The sequence below is a fragment of the Zootoca vivipara genome, chromosome 5 (genome assembly GCF_965207765.1).
Source record: "Zootoca vivipara chromosome 5, rZooViv2.hap1.1, whole genome shotgun sequence".
NCBI classification, from domain to species: domain Eukaryota; kingdom Metazoa; phylum Chordata; class Lepidosauria; order Squamata; family Lacertidae; genus Zootoca; species Zootoca vivipara.
In genome coordinates, this window is record NC_142588.1 from 44040720 (window position 1) to 44066712 (window position 25993).

The 25993-nt window shown below is 40.2% G+C and overlaps 1 protein-coding gene across 1 annotated transcript in view; it reads right to left on the reverse strand.

The window, feature by feature from the left end:
- The window catches only part of PLPP4 (phospholipid phosphatase 4), an 86458-nt gene that overhangs the window by 23538 nt on the left and 36927 nt on the right, over nt 1-25993 (reverse strand). Inside the window, exons 3-5 of the mRNA XM_035137980.3 lie at nt 22193-22283; nt 18277-18340; nt 15185-15309 (exon numbers count right to left, since the gene is read on the reverse strand). Of these exons, the coding sequence (XP_034993871.2) occupies nt 15185-15309; nt 18277-18340; nt 22193-22283 (280 nt within the window). The remainder of the gene's footprint in view (nt 1-15184; nt 15310-18276; nt 18341-22192; nt 22284-25993) is intronic.

The following is a 25993-nucleotide window of genomic DNA, read 5'->3' on the forward strand; positions in this document are numbered from 1 at the left end:
ATCATAGAATCATAGAATCATAGATTTGGAAGAGACCACGAGGGCCATCCAGTCCAACGCCCTGCGGAGCAGGAAACACCATCAAAGCATTCTTGACATATGCCTGTCAAGCCTCTGCTTAAAGACCTCCAAAGAAGGAGACTCCACCACACTCCACCACACCACTACATGGGCTTGGCAAAAAAATAAAGGTAAAGGGGCCCCTGACCATCAGGTCCAGTCGTGTCCGACTCTGGGGTTGCGGCGCTCATCTCACTCTATAGGCCGAGGGAGCCAGTGTTTGTCCGCAGACAGCTTCCGGGTCATGTGGCCAGCATGACAAAGCTGCTTCTGGCAAACCAGAGCAGCGCACGGAAACGCCGTTTACCTTCCCGCCGGAGCGGTCCCTATTTATCTACTTGTACTTTGATGTGCTTTCAAACTGCTAGGTGGGCAGGAGCTGGGACCAAGCAATGGGAGCTCACACCATTGCAGGGATTCGAACCGCCGACCTTCTGATCAGCAAGCCCTAGACTCTGTGGTTTAACCTACAGCACCACCTGGGTCCCTATTCTGGGAAAGAATTTGAATACTAAATATACATTTCCACAGCTGAAGTGGATTAAAGTGCTCTGCCACCCTATCACAACAAGTACATTAGAAAATTGAACTTTTGATGTTAAGAAAGTGATGCGGAAGTGCATTGAAAAGTGCGGAACGAATGTGTGATGAAAAGGCAGGCATACGAAAAGACTACAAGGAAACTGGGATGGATATTGTCTGAATGCTGATTTTCATATAAATTCCCTGCAAACAAATCAAAATGAATGCTGTATACTCTAACCGCTGCATAAACTTTGTGCAACCTAATCCAGAATGGATGCTCAATAAACAGGAGGAACCTGTAATCTGAGACAACCTGCTCATTTCATGTCCAACTGACCTTCCCTACCCAGTTTGAACACCAGTGGAAATGGTATCTGAAGCACTTCTGTGTTTCAAAACTGGCTTGCTGTTCTAAGTGAGGGGCAGGGAATCTCTAAGAGAGATTTAAAGCTACACCGGGCGTGCAGTTCTCTAGACTGTGACTAAAATGATCAACTCATACTTGTGTGGTGTGTGCACTGAAAAATCAATGTCATTTCCATCAAAGCAAGCAAGTAAACTGTTTGGTTCTAATATACAGCATGAGTAGGCTGTATGCAACTCAAATGATTCTTCATGGCCCACTTCTCCCCAAGGTGTTTTGTGTTGGCAGTTGGATTTTATTAAGCACCAAAGAATCCCAATGGTCAATTTGAAATAGTAAATTTACAGCTCTTGAGTCTTTGGGGATAAGTTTGAAAATATGATAGAAGTTCTCATTATTTCTAGGCCTCTATCAAGGATTTCATTTTATTGGCTCGGCGGGATTTTAAACATTTGGGATTTAACAACACGGAACTGGAATGTAAAAGCAGGCCTACTCATAGCCCAAGCGCCAAAGCTACTAGTTCCAAATTTGCAGAGGACTGTATAACAACAGGAAACAATAGATTTCTGCTGTATGTTCCAGTGCTTTGGGTGCTCAGAATTTTAGGACTACAAATGCAGACTAAGCTAAACATAATGCTTAGACATGTGCATTTTGTTCCCTTACTTTATTTTTCCTTTTACAAATAAAATAAAATAAAAAATGAAGTCATAGAAGCTACACTTTACAGTGAAAAACTCATGAAGGAGAGTGGCTTCTTAACCCTTTCCCTTCCTGGCTACTTTTCGCCACAGAGAACATGATAATAATCTGAGAACCCATATTTGGATAGCTTTCTCCCTCTCAGTTTAGGGCTACAGCCTCTGTAACTGCATTTTGTATAACAACAAAAAGAAAAACTCACAAAAAATCCCAACTGAAAGAAAATTATCATCTTGTATAATTTAGCCGCAAGCTCTTCCGTGTCCCAAGCTTCTCTCTGAAAAGCTATTGATTGTCCTTATTCCTTTGCAGATTTACAATTACACAGCAGAATTTGACCAGCTGGATAGAGAATTCTTTTGTGGTTGACCTGTCTGGTTGTTTTCTTCTCAAGATTGGTTTTGTCTGTTGTCTTTGTTACTACTGCTATTTGCTTTTGTCGGTATATTTGCATATAATGCTGCATATAACTTTGCGTAATTAGCCAGGCTTTAAAAGGAAAACAACAATACGTGAACAGCTCAGACATAAGAGGGCGTTCGAAACGAAGCAGACCAATGCAAGCAGAACTGAAATGGTTCAGAATTGCCAAAGTTCAGGTGAGAATCCATTAAAAAAAATTCCTCCTTCTGAGTGCCTTGACTAGGGCTCACCCCACGCGTGAAGTTTATGGAATTGCCCTTGCAGAAGGAAGAGTTGCACGTATATATTTAAGTTTCCATGCTAATAAGGAAGCACTGGATGGGGGCAGATGTCCTTAACTCAAATGCTGTTATGTTGGGAGACATTTAAGAGAGAGAAAACCTTCCAGGACCCAAACTATTCTAAACAAATTTAAGAGAATGAGGATACGAAATCACACTAAACGTCCCCAAACTAAAATTAGGAGGTCTCCAGGAGGTCTTCTTTCTCCTCAACTGAACTCTTCCCTTTATTGCTATGGCTTCTTCAGAGGTGAAATATTTCAGAGAGACATTTCAACACAGTTGTTAATTAACAGATTTATCTTGAAAATAGGAAAGTGGTTGCAATTATGGCCAAAGACCTGGAGCTTGTAGCTCATCTATTACTTAAACTGTTCAATCAGTGCTGAAGGAAATATGGTTATACTCCATGAAATTACTAACTGAAGATAATTAATAGCTCAGATTCTCATACCCAACTATAATGGCATGTGCAGAAATCATGCATGATATAAATTCTCTTACTGTACAAAAGTAGGCTATTGAAACTAAATTATGTCTCCACTACACCACACACAGTTTGAGTTTCTTTAAGCTAATGAATAGCTTCAGGAAAAACAAGACTATTGTCTTCCATAATTCATTCATGTCCAAGTTAGTTTATGTGAAGAGATTTTTGATGAAAATAATCTGCCAAATTGCATATTTTTCTACATTAATCTTATTTCCTTTTGAATGCATCTTACTAAATCATACACAGAGTACATCCATTGGAATCAATGAACTCTTTAGTCATCTGTGGTGCAGGAGTAAATCCATATATTCAGAAATGAATTCAATTAGCAAGGTAGCCATGAATCACAAAGTTCATTGATTTCAATGGGTCTACTTAGTGTAAATTGAATGCAACCCTTCAACTTCAGCAGTAGAAATCCAAATACACACACACACACACACCACAGAGGATGTGCTTCTAAACTTAGGAATGCTTCAAACATGCATATCATCACTTCACATACTTGAATGTGCAGATGTCTCATCACAGGTAAACCACAGATAGAACTTTCCTATTATCTCACACAACCGCTAATGCAGGAGTTAAGTTCAAATATTCAGCTATTACGTGGAAACATGTATGAATCATCCCATTTTATCCTCCCTGCATTATACCCTGACAGCTTTGCAAGGCAGGTTAGGCTGACAGACAGCAACTGGTCCAAGGTGGCCTATAGCAGGATTTATGGCCAGGTCGGCATTTGAACCTGTATCTCCAATGTCCTAGTTACTAGTGCAACCAGTACAACCCAAGGGCCAAGTGCAGCACAAATTCAATTTCAACTCAATTCAATTCATATCTAATGTGTCAATCAAAATCAAGCTACCAATTTACCATGCAATTTACCTTTTATTTCTTATCTAAGATTTGCCCTATATAATTTAGCTTATGCCTCAATGGCACCTTCAAATTAGAACCATCCATTTCACACCACTAACTGGCTGCCTAATTAAACAAGAGATAAAACAAAATCATGAAATCATGAATGCAACCAGATGGGTTAAGAAATGTATATTGAGTCATGTCTGCTTTTTGGAGTGTTGCCTGGATAATGCTCAAGCCATTTTTTTTTGCACCACAAAATTGACCAAATTAGCAAGTTCCCACCTAAACATAAAATCTTCTTTAAGTGATTTTATGATGTGTAAAATCCTGAAAGCAATATTTCTTAGAGGTGTGTTCACCCAACCAGATATTGGCAGTTGCTCCTAAAAAAATATGGAGTTATTGTCAAGGACCAACTGCTTCATATTTCTTACACAGTGAGTGCTTTTGAATACTGTAAACATATTGGGAGTGGTTGGTATCTGCACAAAGACGTTGCAAGAGGAACAGCCCTGAGGTTACCATAGCTTAAAATGAAACTATTGTTGAATTTAAGAAGATAAAGGTGTAAGAAAAGCCTACTGGATCAGGCCAATGGCCCATATAGTCCAGCATCTTGTTCTCATATTGGCCATCCACATGCTTGTGAGAAACCTGCAAACAGGATCCAAGCACAAGAGCACTCTCTCCTTCTGCAGGTTCCAGCAACTGGTATTCAGAAGTATTGTCACCTGGGACTGTGGAGGTAGAATGTAGCTATTGTGGCTGGTAGCCACTAATAGCTTTATCCTCTATTACTTTGTCCAGTCCCAATTTAAAGCAATAAAAAAGCTACCTGAAGAATAGCAAAAACATCAGAAGGCTATAGACTTGGGCAGAACACAATGAGACCAGTCTGCATTTTGTGAAACAGATAATATTAAGCAGAGAGAGAGAGAGAGAGAGAGAGAGACTGTTTCACAAACAGTTCATCCCGCTAAAGAACTCTGGGCAATTGCCCTTGTTTACTAATGTGATGCAACTTGCAGCCATTTCATAGGCTATAAGTTGCAACTGGCATAACACTATTGGAAAATTATATATATATATATATATATATATATATATGATAAGAATAATATTGGAGAAAACTGGATATTGAAACCTGCTTAACCTAAATCATATATCCCAGTTTTACAGTGGCCCTTTAAAGTATGCTTCACGCAGAGTATATGCAGTCAGAAGTTGACCTGGCTAAGAAAACACCACCAAGAGTGTAGGGAATTATCTCCCTTATATGAAACCCCTTACTAGCTGCACACTTGTAAAAGTATGCAGATGAAAATACAAATGGTTGGGTTTCTTTAACTGAAAAACAAACTGACTCTAAAGAGACTTTAAACTAAAGATAAATGCTTTCTCTCTTAGCAATGTTATCTACCCACTTTCCAAACCTCCCACAAAACTCCCATTAAAACTACCCAAGAATTAACAGCAAACTAGCATTATAACTAAGCAATCATACTAAGATTCAACTAAGGAATCTCTTAAACTGAGAACAACTGAGAGAGTGATCTACTACGAGATGAATCAAACTGAAAGATCTAACTAAGAGATACAGAAGGCTTTCTGGCAGAGCCTTATATACAAGAAGCAGAGCCCACGCCTGTGAGCAATTAACAGAAACACTGGCATCTGTTTCTCTTAAACAGACAGTATTTACATTAGACCAGCTCTAAAGTAACTTGACTATTCAAAAAATCCAACAAACACATCCCTACATTTGGGAGTCTATGAGAAAAGGCTATAATTTCTATGCAAGAGGGAGCTGGACAGCAGCCTCAACCAATATATCTGTGTCCAATCAGTTACACACTGAAGTGCTCTTCTGCAGTCTACTGATCAAGGAAATATCCAACATGCTTCTTCTATATTTTAGATTTGTAATGTAGTGTATTGTTAGTGTGATCCTATGTCCTTGCACTCAATTTACTTTAATTTTTTAAAGCAATATTATACCACTTTCTATACCTTCCCTAGCTATGGCAGCTACCCTGAGATTCCTTCACTGGGTTTCTACTCATCGTTATTCAGGGACTTATGAGTGAGGGGTCATGCTAGCTGACGGCCTGCAGCTTTCAACACCCCCTCTGAATTCCTTGCTTACATATTAGGTATCTTCCAATTAGCTCACTGATTAAACTGCTGGGGTGGACACAGGCTTGTTAGATATGATACACACAGCTACTGCTCATGGGCATACCTTCCCCATCCCCACATAAGGACAGAAAGCCAAATCCTTGTCCTGTGCAATGGACCACATTGCACAGGACATACCTGTGGTGCTCCATCCCTGCAGGATGTACAGCCCCTGGACCATGCGGTACCTAAACTCCAGGTATACCAATTGTTTTCTGATGCTTAGTTGCCTGTATTGGCATGGGAGGAATCTTTGCATCTTCACATCTCAAATCTTCGCTCACTTGCCAATAAAATGGATGAACTGCACCTTATTAATCAGGAAAACTCAAGAAACTCCAATATGCTAAAGAGGAGACTTACAGGAAAGGAATTCCCAGCTAGGAATGTACTGACAAAGGAGATTAAAGTGGCAAAACGAACCTATGATTCAGAGTCAATTCTCAACAGGGAACTCGGCTACTCTTTGGAAGAATTTACAGAACATTACTGAATATAAGAGAACATCTTCTTCTGCTCCAGAGAGTCAAAAAATTGGCAAACGACCTGAATCAGTTTTATAGCAGGTTCGAAAGTCAAGCATTATCAACTAGTGCCATTCAGTTGGCGCCAGAGACACCAACAACCACCTCAACCTCTTCTGAAGTCACGCCGCTGGTGATCTTGAAATAGTGTTCTGCACATTTTGTATAAAGTACTTTTACATTGCAATGTAGCCGAAACAAAATTCCAAGTACTGTATATTAGTACTTGGCCAAAAAATTATTATTCTATTCTATTCTATTCTATTCTCATTTTAGCAGAATCCCAGGTGAGGAAATCCTATGTGACTCCAATCCTCTCACAGGAGTAGGTGGGGGTCAACAAACTTTATATTGGTTTTTAAATACACTAGCAAAGGTTTTCTAGTGGTTTCCGTTAATGCTTGCTGTTTTATCATTCGTGGCAATAAAAATATAAAATAATATAAAAGAGCATGCTTTTTGACCAGAGAGCATCAACAAAAACAGCACCCCTTATTATCACATTAACCTTCAGTTTCATACTAGTACATTAGTACTTTCAGTTTCATACTATTATGTGTATTAGTGAACCTGGAAAAGGGAAACAGCTTTTCCTTTATAGGGCCATAATTCTTTCAAAAACAAATATCTACCTTAAAAAAACGGAAGTCAGAGTGCAGCCACTTCCACAAGCAAAGGACAGCATAATTACTGTTATAGAAGTAACAGCCAAATACACTGATTACATGCTTTATCTTACGGTTTCTCATAATGAAAGACTCTGATCTGCTGTAGTCAACAGTAATTGCCACAACTATTATTCAGTCAATAGAACACACATAATGGTTAGATTAAAATAAACAGAAAGATTTAGTGTAAAGGGCTAAAATGGAAGAAATAAACAATGGAAGAAATAAACAATGAGCAGAGATAATACCCCAAATAATTTCCTAATATTCAGATCTCAAGTGAGTGTTGTTGTTTTTAAGTCAATGAAGGCTTTTGTCTTCAAAAGCAATTGCACACTCTACCCAAAAGTCAACATATCACATCAATGAATCTTAACTAATTGAAATATGTCTAAGAAAATTAAACAATTTACAGGGGTAAGGGGAAGAAATTAAATCAGGCACCCCCAAACTCAGCCCTCCAGATGCTTTGGGACTACAACTCCCACCATCCCTAGCTAACAGGATCAGTGGTCAGGAATGATGGGAATTGTAGTCCCAGAACATCTGGAGGGCCGTGTTTGGGGATGCCTGAATTAAATGATCTCATCAAAGGCCACATAATTATTGGCAGCACTGCAGCATACACAGTAGTCCCTTTATTCATCGATATTAGAGTATATAAACATTTCTCACAATGTTGTTTTTCATTTACAAAGTAATTCAAAGCCTCCAAAAGTCAAGAGAAGTTCAACAGAGTGCCAACGTTAGCGCTGAAATTGTAACTGGGTGTTAAAAAACAGGGAATTCAGGAATTGTCTGGTAGAAAGGTAGGTACCTTTTTTCAGGACATGGGTGATGGACAGGAAATAGCTTAATGCACTCCACCCTGCCTGGATTGCAGAATGCCAGCTATATGGAAGAAACCCTGGTAAAGTATATACACTGTATGCAGAATGTTGAACCCAGGAGGGAAACACCCCCATATATTTTTTTTAAAAAAAATTGATTCATTGCAATGAAAAGCTAGACAGAAGGCACCAGAAAAGCTCCAATTGCTATAACCATTTTTAAACAGATGGAAGTTAATTAAAAACTCAGATAGTAACTTTGAAAAAGAGACTTGTCAGATCCTCATAATGTTAGAAAATTGGTATGCTAATTCAGCAGGAGACTGTGCATGTAATGCCCAGCAGATTGTTTCCCAACTTCTAATGGCAATACTTTCCTCCTAATTGTATTGGTGTGGGTTGCTACTTTTGTGCCCTCCTTGTGATACAAGACTCGGTGGACTTTTGTTCTGATTTAGCAGGACTTTAATTACTTCCTTTTAAATTCAACGGCTGTGTTTGTGCGCGTGCATGCAATCTGGGAATCCCCCTATACCCCATGCATACTGCATGTTCACTAAAAAGTATTTGAGAAATTGTTTAATTTTTTATAGCACAGTACACATAATTGCAAAGGTATTTAGCTAGACCATTCATAACAAACTACACTTTAAAAGTTTAACATGAATAATTGTCCTAGAAGACATGCTCTTCAGAATACTTTCCAGTTGTATTAATAACACTGAGCCTTGTACATAAGCAACTACGTTCAGACTTGCAGGCTAAAATAATCCAAGTGTTGATTTAGGTCACACTCAAGCCATTCATCTGCTCAGTTCAAGAATGAATGTAACTTCCCAACCCTCACAAGTAGCAGCTGGTGCCTGAAATCAAGTATTCACTGCAAGGGGTAGAAGGTATTCAGAAATGATGCACTGAGAAATCATTCCTCAATTGCTCAAAAACAGAGGGCTATTTACAATAACAAAGAGTGGAGCTATTTTTTTTAAAGCACCTCCCAGATTTAATTTCCAACCTTTTATCACTGGACATCTGGTCAGCCTGGATTTGCTTTACTGCATGCAAATGATGGCCTCGGAAGAGTTTATTTCCCATGCACTCTCACTCTGTGACATTGTTTAAAGCCAAAAATTACACTTAACAAGAGACGCTTGTCCAGCGGAAATTCTCCAACAAATATTCAAAGAGTGACACATTATTAATTTGCTGATGAATTACCCTACAGGACTCAAGCCACATACCTCCCTTATGGAAGTATATTCTTGACTTGGCATGGATATTAGGACATTGATTACTTGAACCTGCCACAAGTCCAATCTGGAAGTACCATTTGATTATTCTGCTAAAGTACATTGAATGATTGCCAACTTTTCTATCTTATTCAATTAAAACACATATACTAGTCTCTAGAGAGCACAGGTGAGTACCCCGTAGCCTAGGGGCTGTATGTGCTCCCCTAGTGCTTCCTGAAGCAACCATCAGAGCTCCTTCCTTTCCATTTGTTTCCTTCTTATTTTTCCTGCTTTAAAAATGTTCCCCTCTCTCTTTCAAACGGGGGGGGGGGGGAGGGAGAATACAAGTGCAGACCCAGGCAGCAAGAATAGCAGATAAAAAGACCAGTACCAGAAAAGTATCTATCAAAAGGAATTTGGAATTTTTAAAAAAGTATTCAAATCCCATTTAAAAGCCTTCAAAAGAGAGGACATACAACATGATCTAGGAAGGGAATTCCATAGGTATTGGGCTATCACTGAAACCGAAGGGGAGAGAACAAAATATAGTAGCATTTTATGAGCTCCTTGGAGAAAGGGCAGGATAAAAATCTAACAATAGATTTTGTTTTTACAAGATAATGAAGTCATAGGTCCCTTCGGGATTAATCTGATAATGTTTGTGTCATTTAATTACTGATTGGCCCTGATGGAGAATGGTGCTCAAAAAGGATAGGGCAGTCATCACTTTGCTAAATCCTTTTGCAAGTTTTTATGGCTTTCTTCTTTTGCAATATTCCTGGCTGCTTTGGGAATAGCTTTGGTTTGGATTTTTTCAGTGAACCAACTCTCAAATTCGCCACCTGTCTGTCAATTTCTGCAAGTGAGTCAGACCAAAAGCTCTGCCTGTGACAAAACCCAACAGATAAAGGCCATGGGCTTGTGTGGACCTTTCCCAAAGGCCAACAAGATCATGGATCTTGCGCTTCATTTTTATGGCTGACGTGGAGTTGATTTACTAAGGACTTTATGAGTACTCAGGCACATTACATGCATGCTGGGAACGATCTTTATGGCTCTGTAAGGGAAATCAGGAACGCAGGTGGCGCTGTGGTCTAAACCACTGAGCTAGGGCTTGCTGATCAGAAGGTTGGCGGTTCAAATCCCCACGACGGGGTGAGCTCCCATTGCTCGGTCCCAGCTCCTGCCAACCCAGCAGTTCGAAAGCACGTCAAACTGCAAGTAGATAAATAGGTACCACTCCGGTGGGAAGGTAAATGGCTTTTCCATGCTCTGCTCTGGTTTCGCCAGAAGCGGCTTAGTCATGCTGGCTACATGACCCAGAAAAAACTGTCTGTGGACAAACGTCAGCTTCCTCGGCCAGTAAAGCAAGATGAGTGCCGCAACCCCGGAGTCGCGACTGGACTTAACTGCCAGGGGGTCCCCCTTTACCTTTAAGGGAAACCAGTATTATATATATATATATATATATATATATATATATATATATATATATATATATATATTTAAAAAAATAATCTTTATTGATTTCAAAAGAAAAAGGAAATTGTTTACATACAAATAAAAACATACAACTGCAATGCTAGTATTACATTGTCTTATTTTCCCCTCCCACCCCCTCCCTCGTTTCCCTCCCTCCTCCCCACCCCCCCTACTTCTCAACCTGTTCTGAGCTTATCCCTGTTTTCCAAATATAAATTGCATACTGTAATTCATTACTATATATACTACAATACATTTTCTATATATTCATCTACAACCTTTATCATGATAGAATCTTTAGATATCTGAGATGAGATTTGCTCTTTCCACTTTATCTTTAATATACTTAATAAATGGTTTCCACATTTTGATGACTTCTTCTGAATTTGTTCCTTTAATTTCTTCATATTTCATCGCCAAATTGTGATACTGAAATAATTTTTGTTGCCAATCCTCTTTGCTAGGGGGTTCTGGGGCTTTCCAATTTTTTGCAACTAATAATCTAGAGGCAGCTACAGCATAACTAATTATACATCTATCATTTGGCTTGATATCATCCGGTGTCATTCCCAAAAGAAACATTTCAGGATTTTTCTTAAAGGAATATTTCAATATTTTCTTCAACTCCTTATATATCATCTCCCAAAAACCCCTGATTATGTTGCATTTCCACGACATGTGAATAAATGATCCAATTTCCTTCTTACATCTCCAACATAAATTACTAACCCCTGGATATATTTTTGACAATTTGAGTGGCGTCAAATGCCATCTATTTTGCATCTTTGATATGTTCTCTTTCAAATCATAATTGGGGGTAAAATTCGAATCTTGTTTCCATAAATTTTCCCACATTTGTACTGAAATTGATTTTCCCAAATCTTGGCTCCATTTGATCATAAACTTTTTCATCATTTCTTCTTCCGTTTTCCATTTTAATATTATTTGATATAAGTTTTTTATATATTTATTCTTATTTACCAATAATATCTCCTCCAATTTAGATATTTCTTTTTCAAATCCAATTTTTTTATCGATTTGCAATCTTTGGTTAATTTGGAAATACTGTAACCAGGTGATTAGATGGTCTTTTATTTCAGAATATTCTTTTAATTTTAAAATTAAGGGAAACCAGTATTATTAATATTAACCCCATTTGGAAGATAGGGGAGAAGAGACTGAGAAATAAGTGGCTTGTCAAAGATCACCCAATAACTCCATGGCTGTTCTGACATTTGAATAGGGGCAGACAAGGCTCATGTTCTTAATCACTATGTTCAGTTCTTTGCTCTTAAGAAACTGATAGGCAATCAACATCTCTGTAAACAAGCAGTATGTTTTGAAAGACTGAGAGCCTCTTTTTGTATTCCTCTGTTCTCTCATTTAATTTTGTTTTGCAGCCAGCTGAACAGACACCAGCATCTATAAAAAGACTGACAGAGCACAAAATAAGGCCTTTCTTCATGAACCACACACTTTTGTCAACTTTTGTTCATCAGTTATTTCAGGGGCGACTCAGCTAATTGTCTTCCTATACATCTGAGCAACATCCCGCCTTCTCCCAGCAAAAAAATGAGGTATATAAAGAGAAACACTCAGCAATACTTCCTGGAATAAGAATAATACAAGGACTCTCATTTGATGCCAAGAGCAAATTGTATGATTTAAAGCATGTTTTGATCCTACCACCCACTGATCTTTCGTGATAAGAATATGTCGTTGCTCATTGGATGTTGAGCTATCACACTTGCTCGTTAATAAAGTGGAAAGATAGCAGAGCTTTTGGGTTTTTTAAGTCTGGCAGATCTAGGATTAGATATACACAAGAGGATAGACTGCAGATTTATGTGAAAGCAAACCATTTATTAATTTCCCCCTCCGCCTTTAATACTGTATATGAGATTTGTTTTGTTTTGCTTTCAGTAGCCAAAAGCATGTCATAAAGACAGGCAGTAAGATACATTGCAACCCCTCCCTTCCATTGGAGTTCATGTGAGTGGAGGCCAGGACTTTCCATGTCAGGAAGAGTGACCAAGTTTTGCAGGCACTATAATGCTGAACCCAAATGCAACTCCTTCTTCTTAACATGTGATCACATACTGAAACCAAAGAGGAGAACTCAAGGCCAACTTTGAAGTGAAAATCTGTCCCCTGGCTCTTCCTCCTCCCCTGCAACTATATCCAGAATCACAATCCATTTATTTACAAGGGAGGAAAAGCCTAGAAGGCATTTTCTTGGGCTTCAATGGTAATGGATTTCTAATCTCACTACATGACTCTTCCCTTTTGCTGAGATTTTCATTGGATTCCTTCTTCTGGCGTTATGCAGCTTTCTCACTTCAGCTGTTAAATATTTGAAAGAACAGGAGAAGGTAATGCATGATCTGGCTCTAGGACCAAGGTGGGAAATATTATGCAATACGGTATGTCAAACATGCCAACACAATCCTTGCTGAACACCGTCAAGAAAACGGAACCTCACATAGCAAGAATTTGATATTATGAACTAAGATCATCTGCTTTCAACTGATCTTCTTTACTCATAGTGTGTGACATGTTAGCTTCATCTACAATTTCCTTCACATGTTCAGACAAACCTGGGCTGTGCGTGTGGTATATTTAATCATAGGAGACTGCTTTTAATTCTCCTTTCAAAGGACTCATCATGCATTAATCATGGCAACTGCCATTCTTTTCTGAGAGAGCCAGCTACATTTTTTTTAAAAAAAATCCTACTGTGAAAAACTGAAAAGCAGCAAAAAAGAGGGTTGTTTTGTTGTTGTTTTGAAATAGTTCCAGATGCAACAGGTGCTGGTGAAAGTTTGTTGAACTAATTTTGAATGGTGTTTACAACAAGAGTGGGGAACCATTTTCAATCTGAGGGCCGCATTCCCTCACTGACAGATTTAAGGGTGCCACATTCCAATAGCGGACAGGGCCAAAGTAGACTATTTTTTCCCCATAGCAGGCTATGTTTCAACTATGCAGAAACCAGAAGCTTCTGCACATGTACATCTCTCTCTATCCTCCATCCAGGCAAGCAAGAGGCATTATTAAGAGTGCAAGAGCACCTTCCAGTCAGGGGGAAAGCATTTGAGAAGAGCTTGGAGCAGGCAAGTGGGAAATGTGGCCTGAGGAGGGGGAAGGCCTGGGAAGAATCGTGAAGGATTGATTAAGAGATTTAGCAGGCCACATTCAGCATCCAGGCCTGAGGTTCCCTATGACAGCATAACATATCTTAGGAGAATGCCATTCCGTTGAATTAACTGGCTACAAATAAGACCAACCCTCTCGCTTCCATCTCCCCCCTGGCTCTCATTTGTTTCACAAATTCACAGACTTACCCCCTCTTTTCCTGCTTCAGCATTAATCCATCTCTGGAGGGCCCAGACATGCCCTAGTGAAAACCATTAGGGAGCTACTGGTTTTTTCCGAAGTCAACTTTGCACATGCATGGTCAGTAACTGACAACTGCTTCTTCAAGAGATCCTATATATTTTGGAAAGGGGCGTCTCAGATCAAACTCCATCAAAAGCATGCATATAATTCTACAGCCACTTCTCTAACAACACTGTTAATCTTTCGGCAATTTTCGCAAAGCAGATTACTTATTCATTCAAATGCAATGCACTTGAGTGGCTGCCACTCTCCATGAATGCCTGACAGCTCTGCGTGCACAATGACAGTGTTCTTTTTGCATTCTTCTGTACATAATTTGCTGGGTATGTGTTATTGGTGCATCTACCTCCAGTAGTTTATAATGTAAGTTTCTTTCTTCCTTTAAAAAGACAACAACACAATAACAGTATCCCAACAGAAATGACAAGTGCTGAACAAAAGACTGCCAAGAAGAGATGACAACCACAAAGGCTGCACTTGCTCCAACACGTTCTTTAGTTCCTCATTTAAATTTATACAGTTACTTATCTTGTAAACCAAGCCTGAACAACTTGTGGTGCAACATACTGAATGCAGCTCACCAGCCATGTATGATGGCCTATCAAGGTTCGAAAAACTCATGCCCTTCCAAAAATCAGGGACTGGAGAAGGGGCTGGCAGGCTATTCTCAGGATCACCTGGTAGAGAAGGGCAGAGCTGTGAGCCTGGCCTCCCAAGGAGAGGTTTTGCTGCTGTGTACTAGGATAGCGAGCGGGTGGAGTAGCATAGTAGCAAGGTTGGGGCAGTTCAGGAGCTCCCCGCCAGCATGCCCAAACTTCTCTCACCTCGCTGCCACCCTTCACCATCCCAGTATGCAGTACTGATGCCTTTGACAGAAGGTCTGTTCCATGGTGATGCCCCTTCCTGCCAGCCTGTCCTGGCCACCGTACATGACTACATTTGTTTTTTCAGTTCACATATTGTACAGGCTTTCTGTAGTTCCAGCACTCTGAAGAACATTTGCTAGTCCTTTAAACACAAAACATTTCTTTTTAACTTGCAGCCCTGGACATTCCTTCCATCTCGAATCACTCTTGAACCCTCAGGAGGAATAAAGGCAAAAAAAAAAAAAAGAGGTGAGTAAAAATGTGGAGCTACTTTGTGGTGAACTTACAGGAAGAATGGATACTTGGAAAGCTTTTCCTGCCTTCGGAGACCACATCTGGATCACCTGTGCAGTCCATGTTAGACTTCATGTCTCCATCTGGAAAGCAGCGGTAAAAGAAATCGGGACGAGGTCTGCAAGGAACATTGTGGACATTTAAAGTGAAAGAGCAGCCATTAGTAAAACCTCAAAGTGATAATTACATTAAACTGACTGTTTACATTGAGGGAGTTCATTTCCTCCTGTTTCCTGTTGAGCAAGGGTGCTTCAGGAGATCAATTTACTTGGTGATTTTAATCTACAGTGCTCTGGCCATGAAAGTTGTTAGGAATTCTAACAGCCTACTACATAGTGTTGGTAAAGAAATAGATGAGCCTCAGAGTACAAAGCAGTTTCTTTATAAATCTAACTGGATATTTCAGTTTTAATGTACATTTACTATATATATCAGGGAAGGGGAACCTGTGGTCCTCCAGAATGTAGGATTTATCTAGCCTCATATAGCCAACAAACTTAACTCAAATTAATGCATGAAGGGGTTAAGACCATAGAGTAAGCTGTCCTGCCAGGCTTTGCTAGGTCACACCTTCTCACCTTGGGAGGAAGAGTTACTAAACACTTTGTTCTCTTTCTTTCCATCATGTGAACCCTACCAGTAAGGAAGTCTAAACTAGATCATCCAAGCTTAGACAGTGTGGCTTAAGCAAACAATCTTTGTGTTTTTATACAAATGATTTAGAAGCATTTACCACTTTTGGAACCTAAGTAAAGCTGCCTGTCTTTTCTTGCTGCTGTATGGAGTAGCACCTGAATCTGACCTTTGAAGTGTTCGTAAGTAAACCATTTTTAACTTACCAAATGGTCTCTTTCTATGCTAAGGGAAGTGGAGAACTTTGAAAGCAATTTAGAATGGGATATGTTAAAGGTCTTATATTTCCACCCTTTATTTTGTTGTATATTTTGTTATTTTAAACCTTTGTTGGGGCTCTCTCACTAGAGAGTACTTGCCCCAAACCTGGATCTAGGCATCCAGGGAATTCACCTTTTATTCTCTCATATCCATTTTCCCTTTTATCAAACGAACACAGACACTGCACTGCTGGACTTCAACTTTCATTACCCTCATCCAGCATGACCAGCGGTCAGGAATGAGGAAGCTGTAGACCAACATCATCTCTGTGGGCCTCAGTTTCTTCATCTCTGAAAAGTCCAGAACTGTGTGTGAGGGGGAAATGGAGAAAATTGTGGTATGGGCCTATATGTCATGCAGAAAGCACAACTAAAGTATTTCTTTTAAGGCTGACAGAGATTTCAGCTGATGAAACAAAGCCAAAAGAGAGAGAGAGACTGGTGTGAACCTAAAAAAATTCATGGATCCCTATCCTCCCCCCAAAAAATCACTATTTTATAAGAGACACCAGAGAAAGATGAATATGTAAACAACAATGTATAGAAACAGTATGTATCTCACAGACACAAGAATGAAGAAACAAGGCGTACATTAAGGCGGAGGACAACTGTTCATAAATATTGAAGATCTTCAGCAAGCTAAGCTTTTATCTGCCCAGCTCCGAATGAATCACTGGAGTGCACATTATCAAAATTTATGGGCAGAGAAGTGGTGACAAAAACACCACACCCTCCTATTGCTCATGATGTTGACAAACTGATGCAAAACCATGGGTGAATGTCACGGGTATTCCCAGCCCCCTGGCCACCACATCCCTGATCCATTCAAGCTGAGTAACCCTGAAAAACTAGTGTAAGGAAAACAAACCAAGCCTACACTTTCCAAGTGATGCCCCCTTTTCACACACCAGAGAGAAGGAAGAGGGTAAGATTCCATTATAACAAAGATGAGGAACCTATGGCCTTGGTCAGTGGTGAGGCCTGTTGGGAGTTGTAGTCCAGCATTATCTAGAGCGGCTTTCTACAAGTGATGTCCTCCAGATATTTTAGACTACAGCTCCCACCATCCCTGACCACTGGCCATGCTGATAGAGTTGTGGTCCAGAAAAGTCTAGAGGCACATCAGGTTGGAGAAGGTGGATCTAGACAGCCAAGGTTCCGCAACTCAGAGTTAAGGTATATTGCTGCAGCAAGTGTTGGATGAAAAATAACTGGGATGGAGGGAGCGGGAGAAGCACAGAGCTTGACATCAGGCCCTCTATCTGATATTATGCATAACAATAATCCCAAAAGGCCTGTTGGGGATTATGCATTATGACAAGAGAACATACAAAATTCAGTTGAGTAATGCATATTTCCCTGCTTAAAATTTTGTATATTGACCAAGCAATATACCAGAATTCCCTCTACATATTCTCTGTGAGGCAGTTGTTATGCACATTAACTATTCAAATTACATTCCCACTTAACCATCATTTAAGTGGCACCTCCTCTTTGACCTTTTTATGTTCTTGCTACTAGTTATTTTGCAAAAACGCCTAATGCTCTTGTAGGAAGAAATCTAACTATGTTCAGTCCATTCCACAGTAACTTCCCACAATCATTCAACGTGGCTATGAGCTTGTTGCTGAAACTTATTTTCAAGAGATTTTATTTTCAAGGACTATAAAATATTGGGGGGCAGGGTTTGGAACTCTTGCTGCCAGGTTGTTTTTTATGGCTTCTATCTGAATACCTGCACCTCCATTTATATTGTTCATTCTATTGGGCATTTAAAACAATTGTTGTGATTCCACACTGGCCATATGGGAAAAAGGGTTCATGGGAGGTAGTTACTGGAAGAAGGAATCCTGGATATGAATACTGTTTCATAAGGGGACTGCATTATTCCTGCTTATGCACAATGAACAATTTCAGGTACAGAAGATTAATACCTTCAGATGCGTTACTGAGCCCACACATACTAGATATTTCTAAAGAACAGCAGAACTGTTAGAACAAGACATGAGCATCTCCATCCTTTATATAGCAGTTTCCGATTCTACAAGGACAGGTGCTGCAATCATCATACTATCTTTGTACTAACTTTTATTTATGTAAACTTCCTGGTTACCATTTCCATTCAGAAGCGTTCATGGTTACTTGACAGTTAGCAAGGCTCAAGTCAGCAGTTGGAATATTCCAGGACTTACCTCCCCACAATTAATTTAATAGTGTTTGTGCAGACTCCATTCAAAGCAAGAGCCAAGGAAACAGCTAAAAAACAAAACGAAACAAGAACATAATAACCCAGAACCACAGCATATAGAGCCAAATTCAAGATAGTTGTTGCACTGCTGGAAGCCACCACAACAGGAATATCCTGTTGTATTAGTGCAACAGAATATTCCACCCCTCTCCCCTCCACATGCCCTCCCCAAATCTGTTCAAGAAGGTCAGTAGAACCTTCAGAATAGAGAGGGGAGATCATCCCTCCTGGCAAGCAGAAATACTTACACTGAAGGAACAATCTCCTTAGCATGATGTTGAATTCCAACCATACATTTTAAGTGTTCAATATGTTGAGAACTTAGAAATACTGGTAGTTTGAAATAAGAGTCTTCAGTAAGGTTAACTCATAGCTTGCAAATATTCAAAGCATTTTTTTTTATTATAAAAAAAATTATATACCACCCTTCATTCGAAGATCACAAGGTGGTTTACAATCTAAAATATTGTATACAAGCCATTCTCAGAGGCCATTTTCACTAAAATCAATGGTCAAGTTAGTCATTTCAGTAAATCTCCTCTGAGTATGACTTACAGTAGTCAGATACAACTCAAATACCCAATTCTTCTTGGTTTTCTTGCATCGTGGCTTTGTGTTTTATGCTAGTAGAGCCCACAAGTTGCCTCTATTTGTGAGATAGATGGTTTTGTGGTGGGCTCCAGTTACTGATGGATCTCATGAGCACTGATGGATCCCATAAGGTGCCTGATTCCTTAAGCTCCACCTCGATAACTGAGATCTTCTTCTGGGGTACGTTGGTTAGTCCCCCACACTCCTGAGGTTTGGTCAGCCTTTAACAGGGACTGAGCCTTTAGTGTAACTGTCAAATGCCTTACCAACAAAAGTGTGGCAGGAGTCATCCATGCTGTCTCATCTTTTAAACACTGTACTGCTTAGCAGGTCTTTAAAAGTCGCATTGTTTCTCCAACCAGCTTTTATCAAATTGCTACTGTTCTTGTGTCATGTTTTCAGGTTGCATATCACCTTGCTAGCTTTCCTATAAATAACATGGTTTATAAATATCTAAATAAAGTAACACTACTAACCAATTAGGAAGCTGGGTTGTGATTAGAAAGTTACACTGGGAAGGTCAGCCCTGTACGGAGTCAAGGAGATAAGCGGAAAGTGGACAGGAGAAAGCATATGGGTCCCAGCAAGCCAGCAATCAAAGAAGCAACAACCAATAGCAAAAAAGCATCTAGGAATCTTCCGTCCAACCAAAAGGACAGGCAGGGGATGTTGGTCAGGTCATTAGCATCCAGAAAAGTTATACAGAAAACTGCCAAGTGTTGAGACCTACAGATCCTTAAAAGCGAAAGAAAGCTTCTCCCCGACTGCCTTGTGACTTTGATTAAAAAGCATCCTGCAATATTTTGAGATAAATCACTCAGGTGAGACTTGCTCCATGAGGTCTTGCATTTTGTTTTAAAACAGGCATCCCCAAACTCGGCCCTCCAGATGTTTTGGGACTACAATTTCCATCATCCCTGACCACTGGTCCTGTTAGCTAGGGATGATGGGAGTTGTAGTCCCAAAACATCTGGAGGGCCAAGTTTGGGGGTTCCTGTTTTACAATTTCATGATGGCTCTCTAATTCAAGGTGATGATTTTAAAAGGACACACAGTGAGACTTATGTATATTTTGAACTAACTACACCTGGAATCTTGCATATCCAGTGGCATGAAGACTGTGCTAGTATGAGAGAAAAGCCCACCAATACCTTAGTACCGTATTCCCCATCTTTGAGCAAAATATGTGTGGCTTCTTATTTGTCATAGTATTCCAGTGTTCGTGTTCAATACCAAGTTATTTCGTCTTGTATAAAAAGGCCTCTTTATGCAATACTATTTAAAGAACAGCATTTCATGGCCTCTGTTAACAATCTTATAGGGCTTTGTTACTCCGTGTTCCTTTCTGCAGAGTCATAGCACTGTGCAACACTGTTAGGTGGCAAGGAAGCACAGGGTCATCCGGCAATTATCTGAAGTCATTCAATTGTCCTGAAAACTTCTGAACAATCATTTTTTCAGGGTAACTTGCCTCTCAAAGGATTCATTGGAAATGCAAGCATGCCGCAGCACAAGTCTGTGGTATTACCTTGAGATGCTTCTGGTTTGAGGAGCCAGAATTAAATTAAGGTGTTGTCGTATGAATAGCATTCTTTCACGCTTTATGCGTCAGCAGAAAAGTGCTGGACAGCTCCTCAGAAGCAGATTTCTTGCGTAGAATGTTGCAAGGCACTTCACACTTTTGAGATTGAAAGTATCCTTTTTTGCAACAGAGGTAGACAACCCAAGTAATGAAGGCTACAGTGCTGACATTAAATATGTGCCAGTCCAAGGAACAAGTCCCATGAAACAGCTTCAAAGCTGGTCTGAAGAAAATAAATATGAATGGTAAATGAGCAGGGGGTGTCAATAGTTTTGTGGTGGAATTGGAACTCTTCCACCCACAGTTCTTGTTTATGTTCACACTTCAAATGACTGAAGTAGGTACCTTGAAGTAGTGGCATGAGAGGACTTCCTCAGTGACTGCTCAAAGCAAATGTGTCTTTTTCCTTGTGTAGCATTTGGAGAGGCCATAAAGATTTGCTGAAAAGCAAAGCCACTGAAAAGGCTAATGTAATAGGAAGGGACATGTAACTCTGGTGGTCTGGGCAAAAAGGAGTGGACAACAGTAGAAGGGAGAGATAGAACTGGCTTGATGGAATGTAGTGGGAGGTGACTAGATCATTCCAGTCCCCAGTTGTCCACAGGCTACATTGACAGGTGGTGCCACTAGCATGATAGCTGCTTCAGCTTCAAATGAAAGAGTGCAATCCTTTCTTCCTTGAAATCAAATGACACCTGCAAAGGAAGATCCATTTTATCCCCAAGATTAATTCAAACTGGGGATACAAAGGAAGATTTGGACTCTTAGGGAACTCCTGATTTTTTGTGTACACACCAGGTGTGGGGATCCTTAAGCCTTTCAGAGGTTGCTGAATTTATTATTATTATTATTATTATTATTATTATTATTATTATTATTATTATGCCACCCATCTGGCTGGGTTGCCCCAGCCACTCTGGGTGGCTCTCAACAGAATATTAAAAGCACGATAAAACATCAAACATTTAAAACTTCCCTAAACAGGGCTGCCTTCAGACGTCTTCTAAAAGTCAGATAGGCACCCAATTCAAAAAGCACAGCTGTTGGCTGCAAACGAAGACTTGAGAGTGTACTACAAATCCTTTGTCTTCACTGCAGCTTCAAGTTTCAAGCCATGGCTTGAACTTTTCTGTGCCTGGTTATCATATATGATGCTGGGCCTGGGAAAGGACGCTGGGCTTAGCCTAAAACTGCCTGGCAGACTGAATGATAAAGCTTTGGTGTGAGGATCGCTTAGAAAGTTTAGAAATCTCTCACTCTTTCTCTTTAGATCAATCACCACAAGAAAAAATGTAGGCTTCTTCCAAATAGCTGCAGCAGAAATTCAAACACGCACACCGCTGCTCATCTCCCCAAGGACAGAAAGAAACACTATTTAATACAACCTTCCACTGCCACATAGCTTTTGCCCACTCCTCTCACCTTTGCCTGTTCTTTACTGCTCTACCAGTAATTTCTGCTGACTTTAAGGTGCCGGAATGAACACAGGTTTCAGGAGGAATAAAAGCTCTTACCTAACAAAGCCCAGGAAATGTTGGTTGTTTTTGTTTTACTTTTTCTTTTAAGGGTATAAGAACATCTGACGCATGCTTCCTTGAAGAAATAAAAAAGTTCCACATTTTCTGAGAGCAACAGCTTTCCGATAAAAAAAAACAAATAAAAAACATGAATATGATTTTCGGTTTACCTAAAAAAGCTTCCTTAATTTCAGTCTTGTCTGTCCGTCGAATGATTTTCACCACAAAAATGACAGCCAGAGGTGTCAGGAATGAAATGGCCTATGAGAGAGATATAAAAAGGCATCATTTGTTACTGCATCATCTCTCCATCAGTCCCATGGAATTAATAATTTCCAGTTAGCTTCATTTAGATGATCTGGCTGAATTATCTCTAGTGAGTTCCCTAGATTAGAGCAAAACTGCATGATCACTATCTGTAGCCAAATCAGAGGCTTAGTTCTGAATCTTAACTGATATATAAATCAGTTGGAGCCCTACTTAAAATGTGTCAGCTTTTAAAATGGAAAGTAAGAGCTAAAAGAGGACAGATTACAAAGTTGCAGATGAACAGTGTTTCCCCAGAAATAGCTACACTGTTTGTAAGCCCCAAATGTGTGGAATCTCTGTGTGTGCATGACTGTCCAGTTTGTACATCATGATAAACCATAGAATCGGTAAGCCAAGAACAAACATTGGCTACATTTTGTTATTTGTTGGGTTTGGATAAACTCTAGGCAAGGATTGTGGTTGGTTTCCTCCCAGCACAAGGTGGAAAGCATGGGGCAGAGTGGCATTTGGTGTGGATAAGAAACTGCAGACAGAAAGGAAATCAGCAGCTTCCTTAGGCTTGAGCACAAGCTTCCATGCATCCTTGATGTGTGGGTTTATTGCCTGGTATGTAATAAATGTTTGCAGCATCGGGATCTATTCCAATAGATAGTGCACTATAAAAATAACGTTGCAATGTTAAACAGTAAACTACCCTGTATGATTTTTGCATTCTCCTAGGAAGCAAGGAATCCCTTGCTGCAATAGACAAAGCAAAGTTTGGCACAAGGATGTCAAGGCAGTTCATATTGCTTAGAATAGATTTTCATGCTAGTGGTATACAAAAATGCAACCTAGGTTTTGGGTTGTTTTTTTTTAAGCAACCATGTTGTTGGCCCTGGTACAGCTAGGATGCCAGTGTAATTAACTGGCAAAGTCAGGTAGGTATTACTTAGGGGGGGGGGTGCCAAAGGCATGCTAAAAAGCCAACAATAGAACAATTCTTTAAATACTTCAATAGCAGAAGGCTGACTAGAGAGGGGACCGGATCCTCCAATGGAAAGGAAGTCAAAGGTATTCTAAAGGAGAATAAGGAGATCGTGGAGAAGCTGAATGAATCCTTTGCATGTGCCTTCACAACAGAAGATATAGTGCAGATCCCAGTGCCTGAACTAACTTTTGCAGGAAGGGAGTCTGAGCAACTGGGGGAAATGGTGGTGACAAGAGATGATGTTCTCAGCCTAATAGACAAAATAAAAATCACCAAACACCAGATCCAGATGGCATCCATTCTTAAAAAACTCAAATTTGAAATTGCTGGTTTTCTAATGAAAATATATAACCTGTCCTCAAGATCAGTCAGTATAGATGAGAATTGGCCGATGTAACACCAATTAATAAAAAGGGATCCAGAGGAGATATGGGACATTTAAGAGCAGCTAACGTAACATCTAGACTAGTGGCCGGAAACCTCCAGAGGGTAGAGTGCCCTGGCATTCCAATCCTGCTTGCTCATTTCCCACAAATATCTGGTTGGCTACTGTGAGAACAGGATGCTGGACTAGATGGGCCATTGTCCTGATCCAGCAGGATCTTCTTATGTTCTTATGTTCTGTTCCTTGTTAACAAAGGGATTGGGGGTTTTGCTTTTCATTTACAATGTTTCTGTGCAATGGCATAATGTGTGTGTGGGGGGGGGGTTTCTACTTGGGCTCAGTTCTCCAGAATTGACAGTGTTCCTGTTCTGGCTTCCGAAAAATAAGGGAATGGGCTGATTTACAATCCAGTGGTCTGGTAAGTGGAAATGCACGGGGCCTTGTCTGCTGTGAAATATGCCACTGTCCACAGCTTCCATCACTCTTCTCACAAGCCTCATAAGTTTCATTAGTGCTGGGACACTGCTACCATTCATCATTTCAACTTGTTCCTGCCACTATCACAGAAAGGATTATTTTTGTCTTGAGATGGGATTACGACATAAAATGTAAGTCTAAATTCAAAAGGCCCAATTAGTTGGAACAAGACTTACAGTGAAATCCTATGTATGTTTACTCTGAAGGAAGTCCCATTGCATTTAATGGGACTTACCATACTCCCAGATAAGCATGTATAAGGCTTTCCTTATACAGTCATACCTCGGGTTAAGTACGCTTCAGGTTGAGTACTTTCAATTTAAGTACACTGCGGACCCGTCTGGAACGGATTAATCCACTTTCCATTACTTTCAATGGGAAAGTTCACTTCAGGTTAAGTATGGACTTCTAGAACCAATTAAGTACTTAACCTGAGGTACCACTGTACATAAATTCTGGAAGCCTTCTCATTTGCTGCAATTATGTAGGCTCCATACATCACAAGGTTGCACCTGTGTTTACCATCCAGTTACCATACACAAGGGACCCAGGTGGCTCTGTGGGTTAAACCACTGAGCCTAGGGCTTGCTGATCAGAAGGTCAGCGGTTCGAATCCCTGTGGTGGGGTGAGCTCCCGTTGCTCGGTCCCAGCTCCTGCCAACCTAGCAGTTCGAAAGCACGTCAAAATGCAAGTAGATAAATAGGAACCGCTACAGCGGGAAGGTAAACGGCGTTTCCATGTGCTTCTCTGGTTCGCCAGAAGTGGCTTTGTCATGCTGGCCACATGACCTGGAAGCTGTACGCCGGCTCCCTCGGCCAATAATGCGAGATGAGCGCGCAACCGCAGAGTCGGTCACGACTGGACCTAATGGTCAGGGGTCCCTTTACCTTTACCATACACAACATGACACATGAGAACCTCATAGATCCATGTGCCTGCATATATATATATTTTTTTTAAAAAATATTATTCCAAATGTTTGTAGGCTGTTAAGGGGGAGGAAGCTTCTGCAGAGTGTCTCTCATTTGTATAAAGAATTGCATTGTACCACATTCAGACAAATGAGCCTGTCTTTGATTATCCCTTGGATAAATGCATTTGATGAGTTAGTTTTCCACAATGGCTATAAATCATATTTTTTAATGCTATAAATCTTTAAGGAGCCTGTGTTTGTGTATATAATTGAGATTGGATCTTGAGCTGTGTATACTAGGAGTGTGCATCAGCTCTGTGTGTTTGTATGAATAATGTGAGGGGATCCATGTTAATAAGGCGTGTCAAGGTGGATCAGGGAGTTCCCAAACTTCTGAGAGCCTCTGCTGTCTTTTTTCTTCTTTTTTGTACATAAAGTCAAACTCTCAGCTCCCTACCCAGTGGCCTTACTTTGCTTTCCCGAGAAATGAAATGAAGCTGACCAGGGAAATGCCAAGCAGTCAAGAAAGAAAAAGGTGGGTTGTTTGTTTTGACAAGCAGGTCTACCTTTTAATCACAGTGAATTCTTCTCCCAGTGAACTCCAATCAAAGTTATTTAGGGGAGGGATGCTGAAGGAAACACACAGATCCTTCTCCTTATAATTTTGGCTGGGAAAGCAGAACAAAAGTGATGGAGTTAAACTATGGGGGTGACCTGCTTTCCCCCCCCCCCCCATTCTTCCCCCCCCTTACAAACAAAATAATATCACTTTGTTTTTTCTTCATGGAGAGTACTTCCAGGAAGAGTGATGAGGGGGGGGGGGAACCTAACTTTTCAGAGACTTTTTTTTTTTTACTGCAAAGGTGAAATCACTGAGCACAATAGCCAGTGGACCTATTTCTCCAAACTTTCGTGGCTTTGGTACCCAGGGACCATGTATGAATGTTCCCTCATG